This window comes from Chelonia mydas, chromosome 2 (assembly GCF_015237465.2).
Source record: "Chelonia mydas isolate rCheMyd1 chromosome 2, rCheMyd1.pri.v2, whole genome shotgun sequence".
NCBI classification, from domain to species: domain Eukaryota; kingdom Metazoa; phylum Chordata; order Testudines; family Cheloniidae; genus Chelonia; species Chelonia mydas.
Genome location: NC_057850.1, coordinates 215,807,998 through 215,825,308, shown reverse-complemented (window position 1 = coordinate 215,825,308; position 17,311 = coordinate 215,807,998). Strand labels below are relative to the sequence as shown.

The window sequence follows — 17,311 nt, the reverse complement described above, 5'->3', positions numbered from 1 at the left end:
CTTTCCTTAACCCTCTCATGGCCAGAGGACAACCTGTCGGTCTCCTTAACCCCCTCGTTGCCAGTGTGGGGCCTCTGCCCCATCTCAAACCTTCTCTGGTTTTTTTGCTGCTCAGAATAATGAATTTTTTTTACCAGTTTATCTCCTTTTTGGACATATATTTATCTGCTCAGTATAACTATGCAAAGTCCAGTTAAATGCTATCGGTAAAAAGGAGATTGAATGAATCATGGAAAATCATAATTTACACAGACACACAGCTGCTGCACGTTACCATCTGGGCTGCTCAGAGTAATGCCTCCAGTTAAAGAGATATTAACCAAAAGCATGTCACTCTTCCCCAAGATTACTTACTATTCTTGTTGAATCCATATATTCTTATTACCACTGATTCTGTTGCCTGGCAGATGCCCTCTGAAGAATTTTGTCAGGTGACTATTTCAGGATAAAATCAGAACTGACAAGAGGACCCCGATACAATTTACTCTTGGATTAAGAAGTGCCTCTTACTTTCTTGCAACAGGACTCTCTATTCATTTGTATGTCACATGAAACAAACATGAGAGAGAGAGAGAGAGAGAGAGAGAAAACTATCCTGTTTACTGCCTATCCTTGTAGCATTTATTTGAGTTGCTCAGACGATCTGTACTTCATGGAAGACACAAATTTAGATTCTATTTTAGAAAAAGACTCACTGTGTCCATGATACAGTACCTCAGGTACTATTCCAAATATTTAAACCACCCAGTTTGGGAGAGTTCAAGATGGTTTATAATAGATTGCTCAGTTCCTTCCCTTAATATGTTACTCAACCAGTGAGTTGTTAGAAATTAATATATTAATGAACACAATGAACCCAGTAGCCTTGTTAAGATTAATAGCTTCACTGAAGACATTGGGCCAGATCTTCAGCTGATGCAAATCAGTGTAGCTCTAATTACTTCAACTGAGCTATGCCAAAGTACATCAGCTGAGAATCTGGCCTTTTTACACAATGGCCAAATAAAGGAGGAGTAAATGGAAATTGGGAAGCCATTGGGCGCTGAGGGTGATTGGTACCTCACAGGGGTTACTCAACCCCCAGCAGGATTGGGCTCTGAGGGTGAAGAGAAAAGTCTTCTTTTAAAAAAAAAAAAGGAGGAGGGGGTTATTAAATTTAACTCATTTTTTTCCCTTTTGAAAAAACAAGCTTTCTGAGCAAAATCTGCTTTTCTGTTATTCTCACGTAGTTTCAAGTAGCAGCAAATTTCAATATTCCAGTGAAAAGCAAAATAATACTTTTGATGGGAATGTGTTGCACAATTCGTGGAATGATGCAATAAGAACAATCTTAGTGACGGGGGAAGGTCTGCTCCATACGGGAACTCCACACTGTGCAGCTGTTCTGGTTACGAGAGAGTGATGTGACTGGTTTAGCCAAACTCAATCCAGCATCACTGAAACCCAGTTTCTAGTAATGCATAAGGGGCGGAGGGATCACTTCCTTAACTGAGTAAGTTGCCAGAAATCAATGGATTAAAAATTAAATTTATACCAGAAAAGCTGGGCTTCACGATGTTTCAAACAGAGAAAAGAGAGAAACTGTGAACTGAACTTATTTCTGAAAGTGCATACTTTCTGTTTCTGAGCGATTAAAATGCTTTTTATAAAGTTGTACTGAAACAGAACAGTTTAACATGTGGTAAAGTTAAGTTTCAGAATCCATGCATTTACATGATTTGAGTCACTAAAATAAAAATGAACAAATAAAATTAAGTTTGAGGGCAATCCAAAGGGCTCTTGTAATAGTCGTCTCTGATCATTCTAATCCCAGGAGTGTGTTTTAAAGCACATTGCATGGTTTAATTAAAGTTGACAACTTGTGTCTGATTTTTACAAAAAACATGAATGGTCTGGTTATTTGTTAGTCCTGACCTGAGTGCAGGAGACTGGACTAGATGGCCTATTGAGGTCCCCTCCAGTGTTACACTTCTATGATTCTATGCGGGGAATAATTAAGTAATGAAGTAAATTAATGTATTTTGACAGTTAAGGCAATAACACAAAAGTTAACTGGCTTACAACAGTACAAACCAAGAACTTAGAGGATGTAGACTAATCAAACTAAGATGGTATGTTTTTATGAATGATGTCGTAATTAGTTGTGGTAGGAGATATCTGAAGTCTAAACTGCTGAAACAGATGGAAAAATCAAATTGGCTAAGAAAGGACTTGAAGCCAAGTCCTCCAATGCTTAATTAGTCCTTCATCAACTAAAACTTCCATTGACTTCAGTAAGAATTTGGCATGGAAAGGGCTGCAGGATTAGCCTTCTTGTCGGTACTTGGAACCCATTTTTCATTTTGGTGGGAGGGTGTCTATAATGACCATAAAATAATAAACTAAAAAACCAAAAGCACATACACAAGTAAAATACAAACCGCTGTTTAAAGACCAGCATGCATTTTAATTTCTGGGAGAAATGTGGCTTAGGAAGCAAAGGAACATCTCCATTTTCTAAAAATATTTTCAACAACTTTGTATTTGAGTGAAAAAGACAAGTGCGAAAGGAGACTGGCTTTCTGCACATAAGTACATTAATGAAGGTTCCTTACAGAGTAAGATGACTGCACCTAGATGTCCCGATTTTACAGGGAGACTCCTGATTTGGGGGTCTTTTTCTTATACAGGCTCCTATTATCCCCCACCCCCGTCCTGATTTTTCACACTTGCTGTCTGGTCACCCTAACTGCTCCTGACAATACAACGTTCACAGAGATATTCAGTTTTGCTTTTCATATATTGTTTCCAGGCTATTTAACATAATTAGAAGAAGAAAACCCTGTTAAGTTATCCACAGTGGCTTTCCCAGTGTGACCTGTGTTCAGTGCATCTACGTTTTAGATCGAGTTGGGCAAACTACGGCCCACGGGCTGTATCCGGCCTGTCAGGGCTTTGGATCCGACCTGCGGGATTGCCCCTGTGGTGCCGCAGGCCCAGCGCTGCTCTCAGAAGCGGCTGGCACCATGTCCCTGCAGCCCGGGGGTGGGCAGAGGACTCCATTCGTTGCCCTCGCCTCCAGGCACCTTCCCCTGTAGCTCCCATTGGCCAGAAATGGGGAATTGCGGCCAATGGGAGCTTTGGGGGAGGTACCTGGAGGCGTGGCAAGGGCAGCGCTCGGAGCCCTGTGCCCACCCCTCCCCCAGGGGCCATGCAGGGATGTGGTACTGGCTGCTTCCCAGAGTGGGGCAGCTGTGCACACTGCTGCCACCCTGGAGCCACTTTAAGTAAGCAGTGCTGGGCCGGAGCCCAAACCCCTCCTGCACCCCGCCCCTGATTCCCTGCCCTAAGCCCCCTGCCTGCTCCCCTCCTGCCCCCCAAACCTTTCCCTGAGCCCCCTCATCCACCCCGCACCCCTCCTCTTCCCCAATCCCTTGCCCTGAGCCCGTTCCTGCACACTGCACTCCCTCCGACACCCCGCACTCCCTCCTGCATCCCAACCCCCTGACTCGGCCCTGCATACAATTTCCCCACCCAGCTGTGGCCCTCGGCCCAAAAAGTTTGCTCCCCCCATTGTAGATTCTAAGATCTTTAGGGCCAGGGCTGTTTCCATTTGTGTGCATTGTACAGCCTTGAGCAAAGAGCTGGTGGTAAACAAAAAATGCTGGCCATATACAATGAGTAACAAATAAAACACTGCAAAGTGTCATGGAAATCTCTGCAAATATAGAGGTTACTTTGAAAAGTGAAAAAAGAATTAATCTTTCCAAGACATGTAGGGGTAGATTGTGGCAGACCCTTAACGTTATTTTAATGGGGAAGAAGCAGCATGCCAGTAGACTCCAGCCCAGTATGGCCTGTGCTAGGGCCTATCACAATATCTGATCGTCCCAACTATTCCACTGACAATTCAGGCAATTGTTTGCCTTTTAAGTCAAAGACCCTACAGCTTTGACACAGAACAGGAAGAGTGCCGGCCATAATGTATGTAAAATAAAATGAATCATCATAGCATACAAAAAGATTCTCAGGGCTCACCCAGGAGAGGATGGCCCGATGGTTAGGGTCTGAGCCTAGACCTGAGAAACTCAGATTCAAGTTCCTGCTCCACCACCGACTTCCTTTGTTACTGTGGGCAAGTAACTTAGTCCCTTTGTGCCTCTGTTCCCATCTGTAAAATGGGAATAAAAGCACTGCCCTAGTCTCATGGGGTGTTGTGAAAATAAGCACATTAAAAATGATCACATACTGTAGTACTATGGGGGCCACATAAATACCATAGATACATCTGCAAGCTATTTACATCTTCCTCCAATCAGTGCAGGGTTGTTTTCTGCAATGTATTTCCTAGTGCTTTGTCCAGTCTGGTTTTAAACAGTTAGACTGTTTCCTCATCTGACAAGTGTCAAATATCTTCAGCCCTTTCCATGTGGAACAGTTTGCTGATAACAGCCTTACGTTTCTCTGTGAGGCTTTGCAAGATTTTACTGCACTATTTGCTCTTAACTAGCTGAGTCCTACTTGCAGAGTTCAGAGCTGGATCTGCATCTTCGCTTCCAAAACCTGGGGTGGGAGTGCTCAGAACCAGGCTTAACAATAAGGCAACACTTCAGAAAGGAAGTCCTTTTGGAGTTATACTTCAATTTCTTATGTGAAAAGGAAACTAAGATTTTTAACAATGAATATGGACTCTATCCTCTGACCTTTAACAGTCCATGCTACAATGGTCAGGATTAAAATGGATTTTTAAAACAGAATTGAAGAACATTTCATTCTGGGATGAGTCTCTACTAATTCCCACCCAAGCTAAAATTCAAGCTTTTTAGCAGAAAATAACTGGGGCTTACTAAAGCAAAAAGGTCCCAGTATTGCCTTCTCACCAGTGGAATTCCATGGGACTCTGCTGAGGGGAATTATTCCCAGGTCAAGTTTTTCTTTTTCAAAATGCCACCCAATTTAATGAAAAGAAAAGCAGTGTAGCATCAAGAAATGGAGAAGTAACACCCCATCAAAATCAATTGGAAAGCTTCTAATAGTTCTTCATTAGACCGAAAGACAAACACACCGCAGAGAAAATTTGCCAAAGATTTCAATTTATACACCTGGCAAAGCTCAGATTTAGAAAACATTAAACCCTGTTCCCATTATATTGGACATAGCCTTGATAAGATTAACATTCTTTGCAGCAGTGCAGGGACCCTTTACAGGGCATGTCTGAGGTGTGCATACATTTATATGTGACTCCTCTGCCTATGATCTGCCCCTCACAGACACACACTGTCTTTATCAGCGTGCAAAGTGTGCCCCACTGGTGAATTTCACCCATTGTGTGCATTGCTCATTCCTTGACTTATTAAAGGCTGTTTACACTCTTTTCTCTCCTCCTACAGACAAGGGGAAGATTTAACTCCTCAACCATTATGTGCTTTTTCTAGAGATTTCTTACACATAACAGTGATGACTTTAAGGAACACATTTTTGGGGATGGAATATTTCAAGAGAATTGAAAAATAATCCCCGGTTAGAATACAAACTGCCTCAGTACAGGGAAAAACTTGCTTACTGGCTGACATGGGGATAATTTAATATCTGTACTACTTCCATTAACTAAAGTAATTCATAAAGTGGTACATTGACAGATACCATGCATTCATCTTGGCTCTAACTCTGAGATTTAGCAGAATGACAGCATGATGTCTGATGTGAGGAGAGATGTGTGTGTGCGGGGGAGGGGGAGGAGAACAAGTCTTTAAATCAAGAGCAAAACATTTTAAAATAAGGAATTAAAAACAGCCCTTCCATCCTGGTTGATTCTTTCAAAGTATTTAAAATTAAGAGCATTGTTGTTAGCAGAAATGGCAATGTGACTTTCAAGTTTTCCTTACAGCTGGATGGCAAAGGCAACTGAAATTGCAGGTCAGAACCCAGAAAGAATCAGCACGATTACTTCAAATTTTTTTGTGCATGCTTGCAACATTACAGCTTTTTTTAATTGACGTGACAATCTCATCCACCCTCTGCCTCAGGCAGTCTCCATCACTACCGCAGTCTTTCTTCTTCTTCTTCTGTTTATAACACACACACACACAATTTTCTGTCCTTAAGTGAATTTTAGTGCTCATGAAGAGGACTACGTTGATCGCTCTTTGGGTTAGAGGGTCATTTAAACTACATGCTCATTCAGTCCTAGTCCAGCAGTGATTCAAGATACCAATTAGAGCCAATTGCAATTATGAGTTTATTAAAGGGAAAACATGTGTTCTCTAAGTTCTGGACTGAGACCATCCACTCAGTCCACACAAGCCGTCTGACAGCCTTCAGAGACTAAGAACTTTAGCTCACTACTGACCTGGTTTCCTGAACGTTACAAGCTGTGTATCCTACATAGCTGTAGATAGATATCTAATAAATTAAAGATGAAAAGGTTTTGATTTTCTAAAACCTCAACAGTCAGGTTTTTGGTTTGAAAAATCAAAACCAGAGGTGGTTCATATCTGGGTACTTTTTCCTCTGAACTTTCCAAAGTTTAGGGTTTGAAAAATTGGTCTTTTTTCCCGAAAAAAATAAATGACTCCCCAAATTTGGTAAGTCCCAGGAATGTCCTGTATCATGAAATTCATAAACTCCCATACTGTAAGAGAGAGCAGAGCCCTTGCTCCGGGGATGGAGAGCAGGAGGCAAGAAACAACCAGCCACATGTCAAAATGGCTGTCCAAAAAGCCCTGTACAGCGGCAATCTTATTCTCCATGTCTGCAGGGGAAAGGAGGCGTTTCCCTGTACCCTTGTTTTTATCCTGCCGTCCACATTCCAGGGAAAGGTTCTGCGGTTCAAGGCCCTCTAGGGTGGCATAGAACATCCATGCTGAGAAACAAATATCAGGTTGCAACACCAGGACAAAAATGTCATTTCCACCAGACTTAAGCCTGTGACATTCAGTTTTAGTTTGATGAGCTCAAGTAGTCTACTCTGAGCAGGCTTATATTTTTTTCCAAACCATTCACTGCTCTATGCTATTTGTAAATTGTATTTTGATTGTCCCATATAGATACTCTGGGCAACACAGTACAGAAACATCAACCTCGAGAGACAGAATGTAGTAGCCATAAAGACTGTTGTACAGAGTTAAAGGGACTTGGCCTTCTAAGTCTCCATTGAGAATGGGACTTTGTACCTTTATAAATATGGCCCTTTTAGGCACCTAACAATGCAGATGGAATTTCCAAAAGCACCTACTAGGCACCGAGGAAATCTACCTTGAAATGAATAGGAGTTAGGCACCTAGGTGCTTTGAAAAAACCTATTAGGTGCCTACCTGCATATTTAGGTGCCTAAATACCTTTAAAATCTGGCTCTTAAGCTCCTAAATCTTGTAGGTGTTTTGGAAAATTTTACCCTCCTATGTGCAAGGCAAGGCTCCTGCCTCAGCAAGCTTATAATTGCAGCTTTGGGCTGCCCACCGCTAATGAAAGTGGTGGAAAGCACAGGGACCAGAATCAAACCACAGAATCTTTATTATTGTTCAACATGACGATGCAGAACCCAGCTTGCCTCTCTGAGAGCAGGCTGAGTTTGTGGGGAGATCAGGCTTCATCCCCAATATGGCCATAGTGCAGAAATAAATGGCGAATTTTCAACATCACAACAGGTTAACTGTGGACAATCCAGGGATCAGTTCTAGGACCAGTATTGTTTCATTAATGATCTGGAAAAGGGGGCACCAAAATCTGCAGACAACACAGAATTATGTAGGTTACTCAAGCGATGTGCAGCAGTGGCCAAAAACAGCAAACAAAAAGTTAGAGGAAATAAATCATCATAGAAAACATTAATATCCTTATGACATTATATAAATTAATGGTACTGCCTCACCTGGAATATTGTTTTCAGTTCTAGTCACCCTATATCAAAGAAATCACAGAAATAAAAAGAGTACAGCAATGGCCAACCAAGATTGTTAGTGGCCCATAAAAACTACCTCATGAGGTGAGATTTAAAAGATAGGATTGTTTAGTTTACAAAGGAGACAAGGAATAGGGGACCTGATAAAGACATAGAAGATAAGAATAGCACAGAGAAGGTGTATGGACCAGGGCGTGGGCAGTCAGATGTAATGGTTAGAATCAGACCCAGAGCCGGAGGTAGGAGTCAAGCCAAGGGCCAGATCTAGAGACAGAATCAGGAGCAGGACATAGGAGCAGGGACCTGGAGCGAGGCCGGAAAGCAGGAACAGATGGAGGCAGGGCTTGGGAGGCAAGCACGTATGCATGGACGACAGTAAGAGCCAGCCAGAGACTCACCTACTTGCTCACACAACTTTTCTTGTGCCTCTTTCTGGTTTAAGAAGTGCATCCCATTCAATTGGTGGGGCTGGATAGCTCAACTTATCAGGAGCTTTGTAGGCAGGGCCCTTTGGGAGCTAAAGAAAAATTCCCGCGACTTGAGTGGCAGCCAAACTGGCCCATAATTGTGTCTGAAAAGTTGATTTAATCAGACAGAAGTTTAGTAAAAAACAGAGCTTTGCCCATGCATTGGAAAGTGAGCAAATAGTTATCTGAGGTTCAGTATTAAAGAAAATCATGTTCAGCACAGATAGAGTAACAAATGAAATATGTTTTGTGTCAAGAACCAGGGACTTAGGGGTTTAATCCCCAGAGAGACAGAGATCAGGTGCATTGTGTTTATTTAAACTTTGAGACCATGACTGTAGAAAAAAAGCTCACTTGTTTGAAACCTGCAGTGTTCCTATTCTTACTTTAGAAGACCTGTTATGCATTTTAACTCAGTCAGGTCAAGAATACCCAGAGCAGAAGTGATATTTATATGGGAGCATGGAGACTACAAAATACGTATTTAGAGTGTTGCCAGGATAAGTGCCACAGAGGATTGGAACTACCCTGCTGCTTTTTCAACACCCAGATTCTAAACAGAGATGTCTGAGACATCATTGGCTATGCCCAAGCAGGTTGTTTTCTGAAAAGATCCACACATAGGGCAACATCAGACAAGAGACCTACCAAATACCAAACAGATATTGAACTCATCCAACCACCATTTCAAAGCAACCCCTTATGGCCAGCTGAGATACACTATAGGGAATGAATGACCGATGTAATCTGCAGGCCTTGTTCACATAGAAATCTCAATAAAAATAGATGATTTAACAGATTAAACCCGAGAGTCATGTTTGACTCATTTAGTTTGGCTACACACATGTATTTACACACATTTATAGATCTATATAGGGATACTTAATAGCATTAAGACAAAAACAGCTTTCTATTTTTTAAAAAACATTTTTATTAATAATGAATTTCCAATACAAATCAATTATAACTGAAAAAAAAAAACATAATTCCTACATGGATCTTGTAAAAACAAACAATAGACAAAAGACTGCGTAATAGCATGTCTGTCAGCACACTAACACAAGTATTACAAAAGTGACCCAAAACAGGGACAATGGGAGATGTTACTGAAGCTCCCATTTTTCAATGCTCAACAGCCTCCCTTGTCAATATGAAGGACCAGATCATTATCTGGAGTAAACTGGTTTAGCTCCACTGAAGTCAATGGAAATATTCCAGTTCACGATCTGACCCTGAGTTTCGCAGCCATACCAGCTATTGGGGTGGGAGGTGGAATGCAGCGACTACATCTTCATTTCAAATACTTATGTAACTTATTAATTGTCTTCTGTTAGAACAAGAAGTTGTCCAAGAGACCCCAGGCCCAATTTCCTTTTGCAGGATGACCCAGGTTTGAGCTTATATTATTTTGCATATTACCAAAGCTAGGAAAGACTTGAAAAAAATCAAGGCTTCCTTTCACGGAAGTTGGATTTTTTTTTTAACTGAACCAGGCTCTAATCTCCTTTGCCACATTAATATAATTACCACTATTCTGATTCTTCTACTTAAACATGGCTCCCTTTAAGGGATAGACTGACAATGATAATGACAGAAGGATATGCAAGAGAAGTATTATAGATATTTGTATACAGTCTTGGAAGGCTCTGCTGATGTTCAGTTTAGTAAACAAATAATGCTAAAAAAATTAAGGGCAGGGCTCTAGCTTGGTGTACACCTTAGTTAAACAAACAGAAGAAGGGTACTTCAAGCTTCACAGGATCGTGACAGTTAAATCATTTCCCAAAAACAGTAGCACTATTTCTCAGGAAAAACATGGAAATTCAAATATTTGGTTTTTTAAGCAAAAATAGTGTTGCAGAGAACCAAACAAGTCAATTCACATTACAAATAATAGCTGCTTCTAATGTAAAAAAACTGTTCAAAGAGAGTAGTTCTCAGACAGAACTAGTCTGAGGAATAAAATTGTACATACACATGCACGTACACACACACACACACACACACACACACACACAAAGTAAAAGTATATTGTAGGAGGCTCTCTAAGTCAAAGTCGTGCATTTGCCATTGATGGGCTCTTCAGATTTAAAACATTAGGTTAGATTGATTAGATTTTTTCTCTAGTTTTCTCGTAGTCTTGGGAAGTTTATTTCTTGACTTCTTGATATTTGGTTTCTTACTCCCTGCTAAGAAAATGAAAGAAGTGGAGTTAGGGAAACTAGGCTGACAGAGTGTCGTCATTCCTCACTTGTTTCTTCCCTCCTGTTCGTTAGAACACTCACACTGATCGCTTCGCAACAGCTGTAACTGAGGTTGCAGACCATTTTCCATTATATCTCCCTGTTTACGCATGTTCTAACCTTTCCTAAACATTCACCTTTGAGGCGGAAATTTTCCTTGACTGTTCTTAAGAATCAGTATGGAAAAAACTAACAAAATCTCTCCAGTCATTTTTAAGTTATAGCAGAAAAAAAAAGATACATTTTCCCCACTACAATATTTTTTTTGAACCACATTTCTTTGAACAGCACTCAAGCAAACAGAGCCAAAGTTTAAAAGTTAACTGCTGCTTTTGCCAAGTTAAAAAAAATGGTTTTGATTTCATATAAAGTTCAAAGCATTTGAAAACTGCATACTGACTGTGTACAGCCATGTTCTTTTTGTTAATTCAGAGCACAATAAAGGCCAGACCCAAATCCCATTAGGGTTTTTTCCATTGACTTCAGTGGGCTTTGGATCATGCCTTTTCAGTGCATATGTGAGCAGGGCTTGAGAAATGTGCACTTTTCAAAAGTGATCGAGAGACTTTGCCTAGTGCTTCATTTTAATTTGCATCCATATGCCCAAAGGCCAGTCCTCAGCTCCTTTGCGTCCCTCCCAAATCCTCAGTTGTTAGTGGGGGGTTATTGTTGAAATTAATTAGATGCTTTTTCTTTACACTGCTTAAGTGCCCAAAGGTCGTTGATCAGTTTGAAGAGCAAATATATATTTATTCAAAGGAAAAAAAACGGTCCCCACAACTTTTGACACAACAACAACGTGGCAGAAGAGTTGCCTGGGGGAGAAGAATATGCTTAAGCTGCCTAAAAGTTGCCCATAATAGCACTCTCCCAGTCTGTACACTACAAAGATATGGAAATGCACACATGCACTGGAGTACAAACTGACCTCAATCCCCTTCAGCTGGCCAGTGTCTACTTAGTCTTAAAGTACAGTTTGCTGAAGAGGCTGGTTTGCTTCTCTTGGGCTTTGCCAACTAGTGCCTGTGTGTTACAGAACTCATGATATTTCTTTATTCCTTCCCTCTGCACACACACACTTTTTAAAAAGAAACCTATATAATTAATGCAACATTGCAGGTGCCAATGAGCTCTCAAAGTGCAAAAGTTAAAGCTGAATGTTCAACCTTATCCCTGTCTTTTTGTACATCTGCATCGTGATGCTGTCTTACCTTGTGGTCATGCTATTTTGCATAATAATAAAATACAGTTTAGATAAACACTTGTATCAGATAACCATATAATATGATTAAAGACCATATCATGTTGCATTGTCAGCCTTGGGGTCCAATCCTGCACATACTACAGTGAAAAATGTTTACCACAATAAGTAGTCCTACTGACTTCATCTTTCCTTCACTATTCTTGGGGTGAAATCCTAGCCCCATTGCTAGGCAAATGGCAAAACTACCATTGATTTGAATGAGGCCTGAATTTCACTCCATGATGCTTATAAGATCAGACCATTACCTCCCACATTTCCTAATATTGAGTCCTTGACGGCACAAGCTACATGTTGCATAAACAGTCCTGTTGGTATTAAGTGTTCTAAACAGTTAAAAAAGTCACCTTAGAGTTTACTTTGTTTTCAACAAACAAATAATGACCTATGTAAACCCCAGATCCATCTTTAGACCTTCCCATTGATATCAATGGTAGAATATAGCCTGTCAATATCTGAACTGACTGTTGAAAGAAGTTCCAGTTGGTGAACACTTTAGGGTCAGCATATAATATAATGCTACTTTAGTATGGTGCTTTTGTATTTTCAGCTCTGAAAGATTTACATATAAAATTAATGAAGCAAAATGGGAAGTATTAAAACCAGGGATAACATGTATGAACACAATTTTCTAGTTAAAATGTCCATGAGAGAGAGAGAGGTCAGTTAGTGTTCTTACAAGTTTCAGTCGGGGTAAATATTGGGTCCTTTTGTGACCTATGCCAGAAACTGGGAATGGGCGACAGGGATCACTCGATGACTACCTGTTCTGTTCATCCCCTCTGGGGCACCTGGTATTGGCCACAGTCGGAAGACAGGGTACTGGGCTAGATGGACCTTTGGTCTGACACAGTGTGGTCGCTCTTATATTATATTCATATTTAACCATTTAGGGTTCATCTCCTATTTACGTTACTCAAGTTATTAGTCTCATTGACTTCTAGGGGACTATTCTTCTAAGGAAAGCAGGATATGGCCTCCTGCGTCAGTTTTACCAGCTACATGCTGGTGATAATACTGACCCCAAACGGTTGGGGATGAAATGTTTGTAAAGTGCACTGAGGATGAAGAAGCTTTGTACAAATGCTAATTAATGTGTACATTTTAAATAGTAAAAATAAAAATCTTACCTTTCTTGCAGATATTATAACAATCTTTTTTGCTAACAAAGTTATTGGCATTTCCACCACAACCTGTATAGCTGAACTCTTCACATGATTGACTTTTTGAGTTGTAGTAATAGCGGGTCACAGAAGATGAACACAATCCTTCATCTTTTGGGCTATAGCATAATAAGGGGCCAGCTTAAAAAAAAAAAGAGAGAGCGAGAGAGAGAAATTACTGTAATATTCAGTAGCTCTGACTTGTAGGTCCAACAAAATTTGGGGCAATCCTGCACCAATTGAAATGATTGTGATTACCATTGATTCAGTAGGACAGGCTCCTTATATCCCCATGAGTAAACCATATCTACATCTCAGATACCATATAAAGAGCCCTCACACAATCACACTGCATGTGAGATTCAGCAATTCATTGTAGACAGTGCTGTGTAGCTAATACATATGAATAATTTGGAGCCACATGCTGCTTTCTTACTTCTTCTGTGAGTAAGGAAGGCCTAGCTTTGCCCTTAATCTATTCAATGATTTGATAAGTACAACTAACTAAATAGCTTGTATTAAAAAAAAAACCATTGTATTTAAAAGAATCGGGTTAGTTTTTTTCTTATCAGAATTGTCTTTGTTACTGTTGATATTTGCCCATTCTTTAAATGTGCAAGAGAAACTAAACTAGTTACTTTTCACCCATGAAAATGTTGCCAATTCTGCCATGAGCCAAAACTAATGAAGATGTCATGATGCATGTTGTGATGGCTGCTTATTCATCTCATGACAGTCGTATGCGTCTAGTATACATTTGGGGTTCTACTACAAAGCTTAGATATAGTTATCTGCTGACAGTAACTATCTTTCTCTTTGAAAATGAGGCAATGAAGAGTCACAACTCCATATAAAAGTTCTTTGCCTTCTGAGATCAAATGAGTGCCGAAAGCAAATAACCTGGCAGTCTCTCTCAGGTCTTTAATTTTAAGAAGGCGCTCTGTCCCTAAGCTTCAGGCATCATCCACCTAAAGCCCAGCAACCACTGCGTTATACTAAACTGCGGCAACATGGGCACACACTACCAAATTTTGCCCTCAATTACACCTCTACAATCCCTCAGAAGTCAAAGGGTTGTGTGGGTGTAATTGTTGGGCAGGATTCAGGTTGTAATATAATATTTTTAGATCTGTGGTTTTGTCCTTTACTTAACAGGCAGTGGAGGTTGATGATCCCTGAAAGTGTGTAGTCAAAATTGACATGCACATGACATGCTCAAAAACACTTTATAGCAATGAGCAAATATCAGACTTGAAACAGTAAAGGCAAAGCTTAATTTAAGGTGTCTTCATAGAAAAAAAGAAAAATAACATTTGTATTGATAAACACCATCTTTTTTATTGAGAGCACATTTAAAAAGAAGTTATTTTAGTAGAACGTTGGAGTAATCATTACTTTTCTCAGGCAAACAGGAGTCCAGACAAGAAGCTTCATCTCTGAAGTTGTTATCATTTTGATAGCATCCACCATAGATAAATTTCTCACACTTCATTGAACTCAGGTTGAAGAAATATCTTCTTAGGTAACCTCTACATGGTCCTGGAGCAGCCTCCAGTCTGCATATTTTGGGCACTTCTATAATAAAGAGCATTTAAACATCAATGCACAGTTAGGCTAAACTTTATTACATCTTGTCTGACATTCTTTCCACTGGCAAAGATACTTCTGAACTTATTTAACTTCTGCCGATATGCTTAAGAGATATATGATAATTGATTGTTAAAATACAGCTCTAGACTGAGTATCTAGTGAGTTAGATGGAGTTTCATACATAATGGATTTCTTAAAAACATTAGGGATAGACTATGATGAGCTCCAAAAAGAAGCCAGGCATATACATCCTTCCATCTTAGGCCCTTCCTCAGTCATTTTATTGGTTTAGCCAACAAAGCCCTAAGAAGCTTCGATTCAGTGGGAGTTTTATCCTAGCTAGGGTTGCAGGATCAACCCTAGTATTACCAGTGCTGTTACTGTTACAGCTGTCACTGGCAAAATGATAAATCCAGGAGAGAGAAAAAACAGTTGGCAAAATCCACTGAGTAAGGAAACCTTCACCTGCTCCCAGAAGCTTCTTGGTATGGAGATTTGTGACGGCATCACACCTGAGAGCTACTAGCTAACGTATCATTTCGGCTCAAGTGACAAACATACGTATGCAAGCTACAAATTTTATTAAGTTATGTAGCTGGAAGGAAATGCTTTTTTAAAAATAGAATTTGGGGTCTATGCCTTCAATTGATGAAGCAGCAAATGTTGAGAGAATGCAACCTTCCCTAGAAGTTCAAGGATGCTTTCAGACTGGGTAATGAGTACTCACACCAGGCATGGCTGCAGGGCATAATAAAAGTTTTAGAAGGACAACCCTGCAGAAGAGCCATAGACATAGTAGTGAAAAACAACAAGATGGAGCTTTCTGAGAGAATAGGCTCCTACGTCTACTTTTAGAGAAAGCATGCACACCAGAAGGACTAAGTAGCTCTGCTGATGTGCTGGGGCATAACAGAAGCGATCAGTAGTCTGCCTCGCTTAATGCAAACCTGGGCCGCGAACTATTAACCAACAGCGCAGGATAACCGAGATGTCCCAGCATGCCCAAGCCAATGCTGGGGTGAGGACCCCTGTGTCTAAATAAAGGGAGAGAGAGAGGACTTACTCCGGATCATCCAGCAGCTTTTCTCACAGCTTTCCAAGCTTCTGAAGTTGTTGGCATTGCCGTAGCAGCCCCCATAAGTGAACTCCTGGCATGTCTGGGTGTACCTGTCGTAGTACCATCTCGGGATGAGAGCCCGGCAGGGGCCTTCCTTCGGGGGCAGCAGGCAGACCTCTTGATTTGGGGCTGTAAAGAGAGACAAGAGCTTTCGGGGTGAGTCACCGGGGAGAGAGGCGACGGGCCAGGGCAGTTCCCACGTGGCCGGCTTTCAGCCCTAGCAGCGCGAGGAGCGGGAAGGTGAGCGAGACGCTGGGAGAAGTTTACAAGGCAGGAGGAAGCGGAGGGTGATCTAGCCCCCAGCGTGCTGGATATCAAACTCCTGGGGGCTTTGCGGCGGGGGCCAGCCCACGGGAGAGACAGAGCTTGGAGCCAGCGCTAGAAGCGTCACCGGACAAAACCGGGACGGAGAGAGCCACCGTCGTTTGCCCAAGGACTAAAGGCCCCCAGGAAAGCCGCGCTGAGCCGAACCCCTCCCGCAGCTGGCCGGGCCGGGAGCTCGGCTGTTACCTGCTGGCGCCTGGGGAGCGCCCGGAACCTGCCCCAGCAGAAGCAGCAGCGAGCCCAGAGCTAAGCGGCTCCGGAGGCTGGCGGGCGAGCTCATTGCCTGCAGGGATGGAGACGCGGAACCAAGGCCGAGGCGCGGGGCTGCAGGGCAACCGATCTGGAGAGCGAGCCGGCGCTTGTCCCCCCTGCCCCATCTCTCCGTCCCTTATATCCGCCGAGATCACCTCCCCCGGGCCGCGGAGCGCGGGTGTGGCGCGCAGCCCGAGTCACGCCTCTGGGGCAGGGCGGCGATTCGAAGAGCCCCTTCCCAGCGCTTGGAGCGCGTCATGCCGGCTCCGCGGCCAGGTTCCGCTGGGTGCTGGGCAGTTCCCAGCGAGTAACTCCGGGAAAGGCCCTTTGCTCACCCCGGGGAGGGAAAGAGCGGGCGGGGAGGGTACAACAGAACAACCGTCAACTCCGCTCCAGGAGCCAGGAGTAGCACGTCAGGGAGTCCTGAGCGTGAGGAATGCTTTCGGCTTCCTCCGCGATGGTGGCGGGCAAGATTGCCCCCTTGTCACCCGTGCGGATCAATCAGAAATCAGGCTACGCAATAATCTGCCTGTCAAACCCCCTGCTGGGGAGAAGGCAAGTTTCCGATGTGTCCTGTCGTGCTGATCACGGTCATATCAAAGGATAACTGACCCCTCCTTTCTTACCTTGCCTTTTCAGCTGCTGGGTACATCTTCAAGTCATTGCTCCGCTTGATGATGCTAAAGCGACATATCCCATTAAAGTGCTCTTTGTGGTGACTGTACTTAGTGTCAGCAATAACAGTTTACTGTTGGTCAAATGTAAGAGTTTGTGGCAGCTCCGTTTTTTACGAAAGGAAAAGTTGAGGAAAAGTTTAGAAATAGGGAAATTAGTGGCTGCTGGAAAAGCTGGTGCATGGTGACCCTTAGGCCACTGCATGCAAGGGACTGCAGTTTATACAAAAAAAAAGTTGGGGGCAGAGGGGGCGCGACTTGAACACAGACTGTAAGTACCTAACACAGGGAACAGAACTTTGGTAATAGAAGACTCTTCAATCTAGCAGACAAAGATTTAG

At 42.2% G+C, this 17,311-nt stretch overlaps 1 protein-coding gene across 3 annotated transcripts; it reads right to left on the bottom strand.

Annotated features, from left to right (window-relative positions):
* Window positions 1-9,271: 9,271 nt before the first annotated feature.
* TFPI2 (tissue factor pathway inhibitor 2) lies at window positions 9,272-16,498 on the bottom strand. Of its 3 annotated transcripts, XM_043541194.1 has the most exons (6): window positions 16,231-16,437; window positions 15,667-15,849; window positions 14,409-14,588; window positions 12,981-13,154; window positions 10,419-10,535; window positions 9,272-10,295 (listed from the first exon to the last, which is right to left on the bottom strand). In XM_043541194.1, exons 1-5 carry the CDS (start codon window positions 16,322-16,324, stop codon window positions 10,435-10,437), a joined length of 732 nt encoding a protein of 243 aa, XP_043397129.1. In that variant the 5' UTR covers window positions 16,325-16,437; the 3' UTR covers window positions 9,272-10,295; window positions 10,419-10,434. The 3 variants fall into 3 exon arrangements, with proteins under 3 accessions (XP_043397129.1, XP_037746604.1, XP_037746603.1); XM_037890676.2 differs by having other exon boundaries at window positions 9,272-10,532; window positions 16,231-16,498; XM_037890675.2 differs by having other exon boundaries at window positions 9,272-10,535; window positions 16,231-16,489.
* Window positions 16,499-17,311: the final 813 nt, after the last annotated feature.

Coding starts and splice junctions, on each gene's coding strand:
- TFPI2 (XM_037890675.2), bottom strand. CDS start 16,324: ATGAGCTCGCCCGCCAGCCTCCGGAGCCGCTTAGCTCTGGGCTCGCTG. Junction 15,850..16,230: donor CGCTCCCCAGGCGCCAGCAG/GTAACAGCCGAG, acceptor CTCTCTTTACAG/CCCCAAATCAAGAGGTCTGC. Junction 10,536..12,980: donor TTATAATATCTGCAAGAAAG/GTAAGATTTTTA, acceptor TCATTTTCTTAG/CAGGGAGTAAGAAACCAAAT.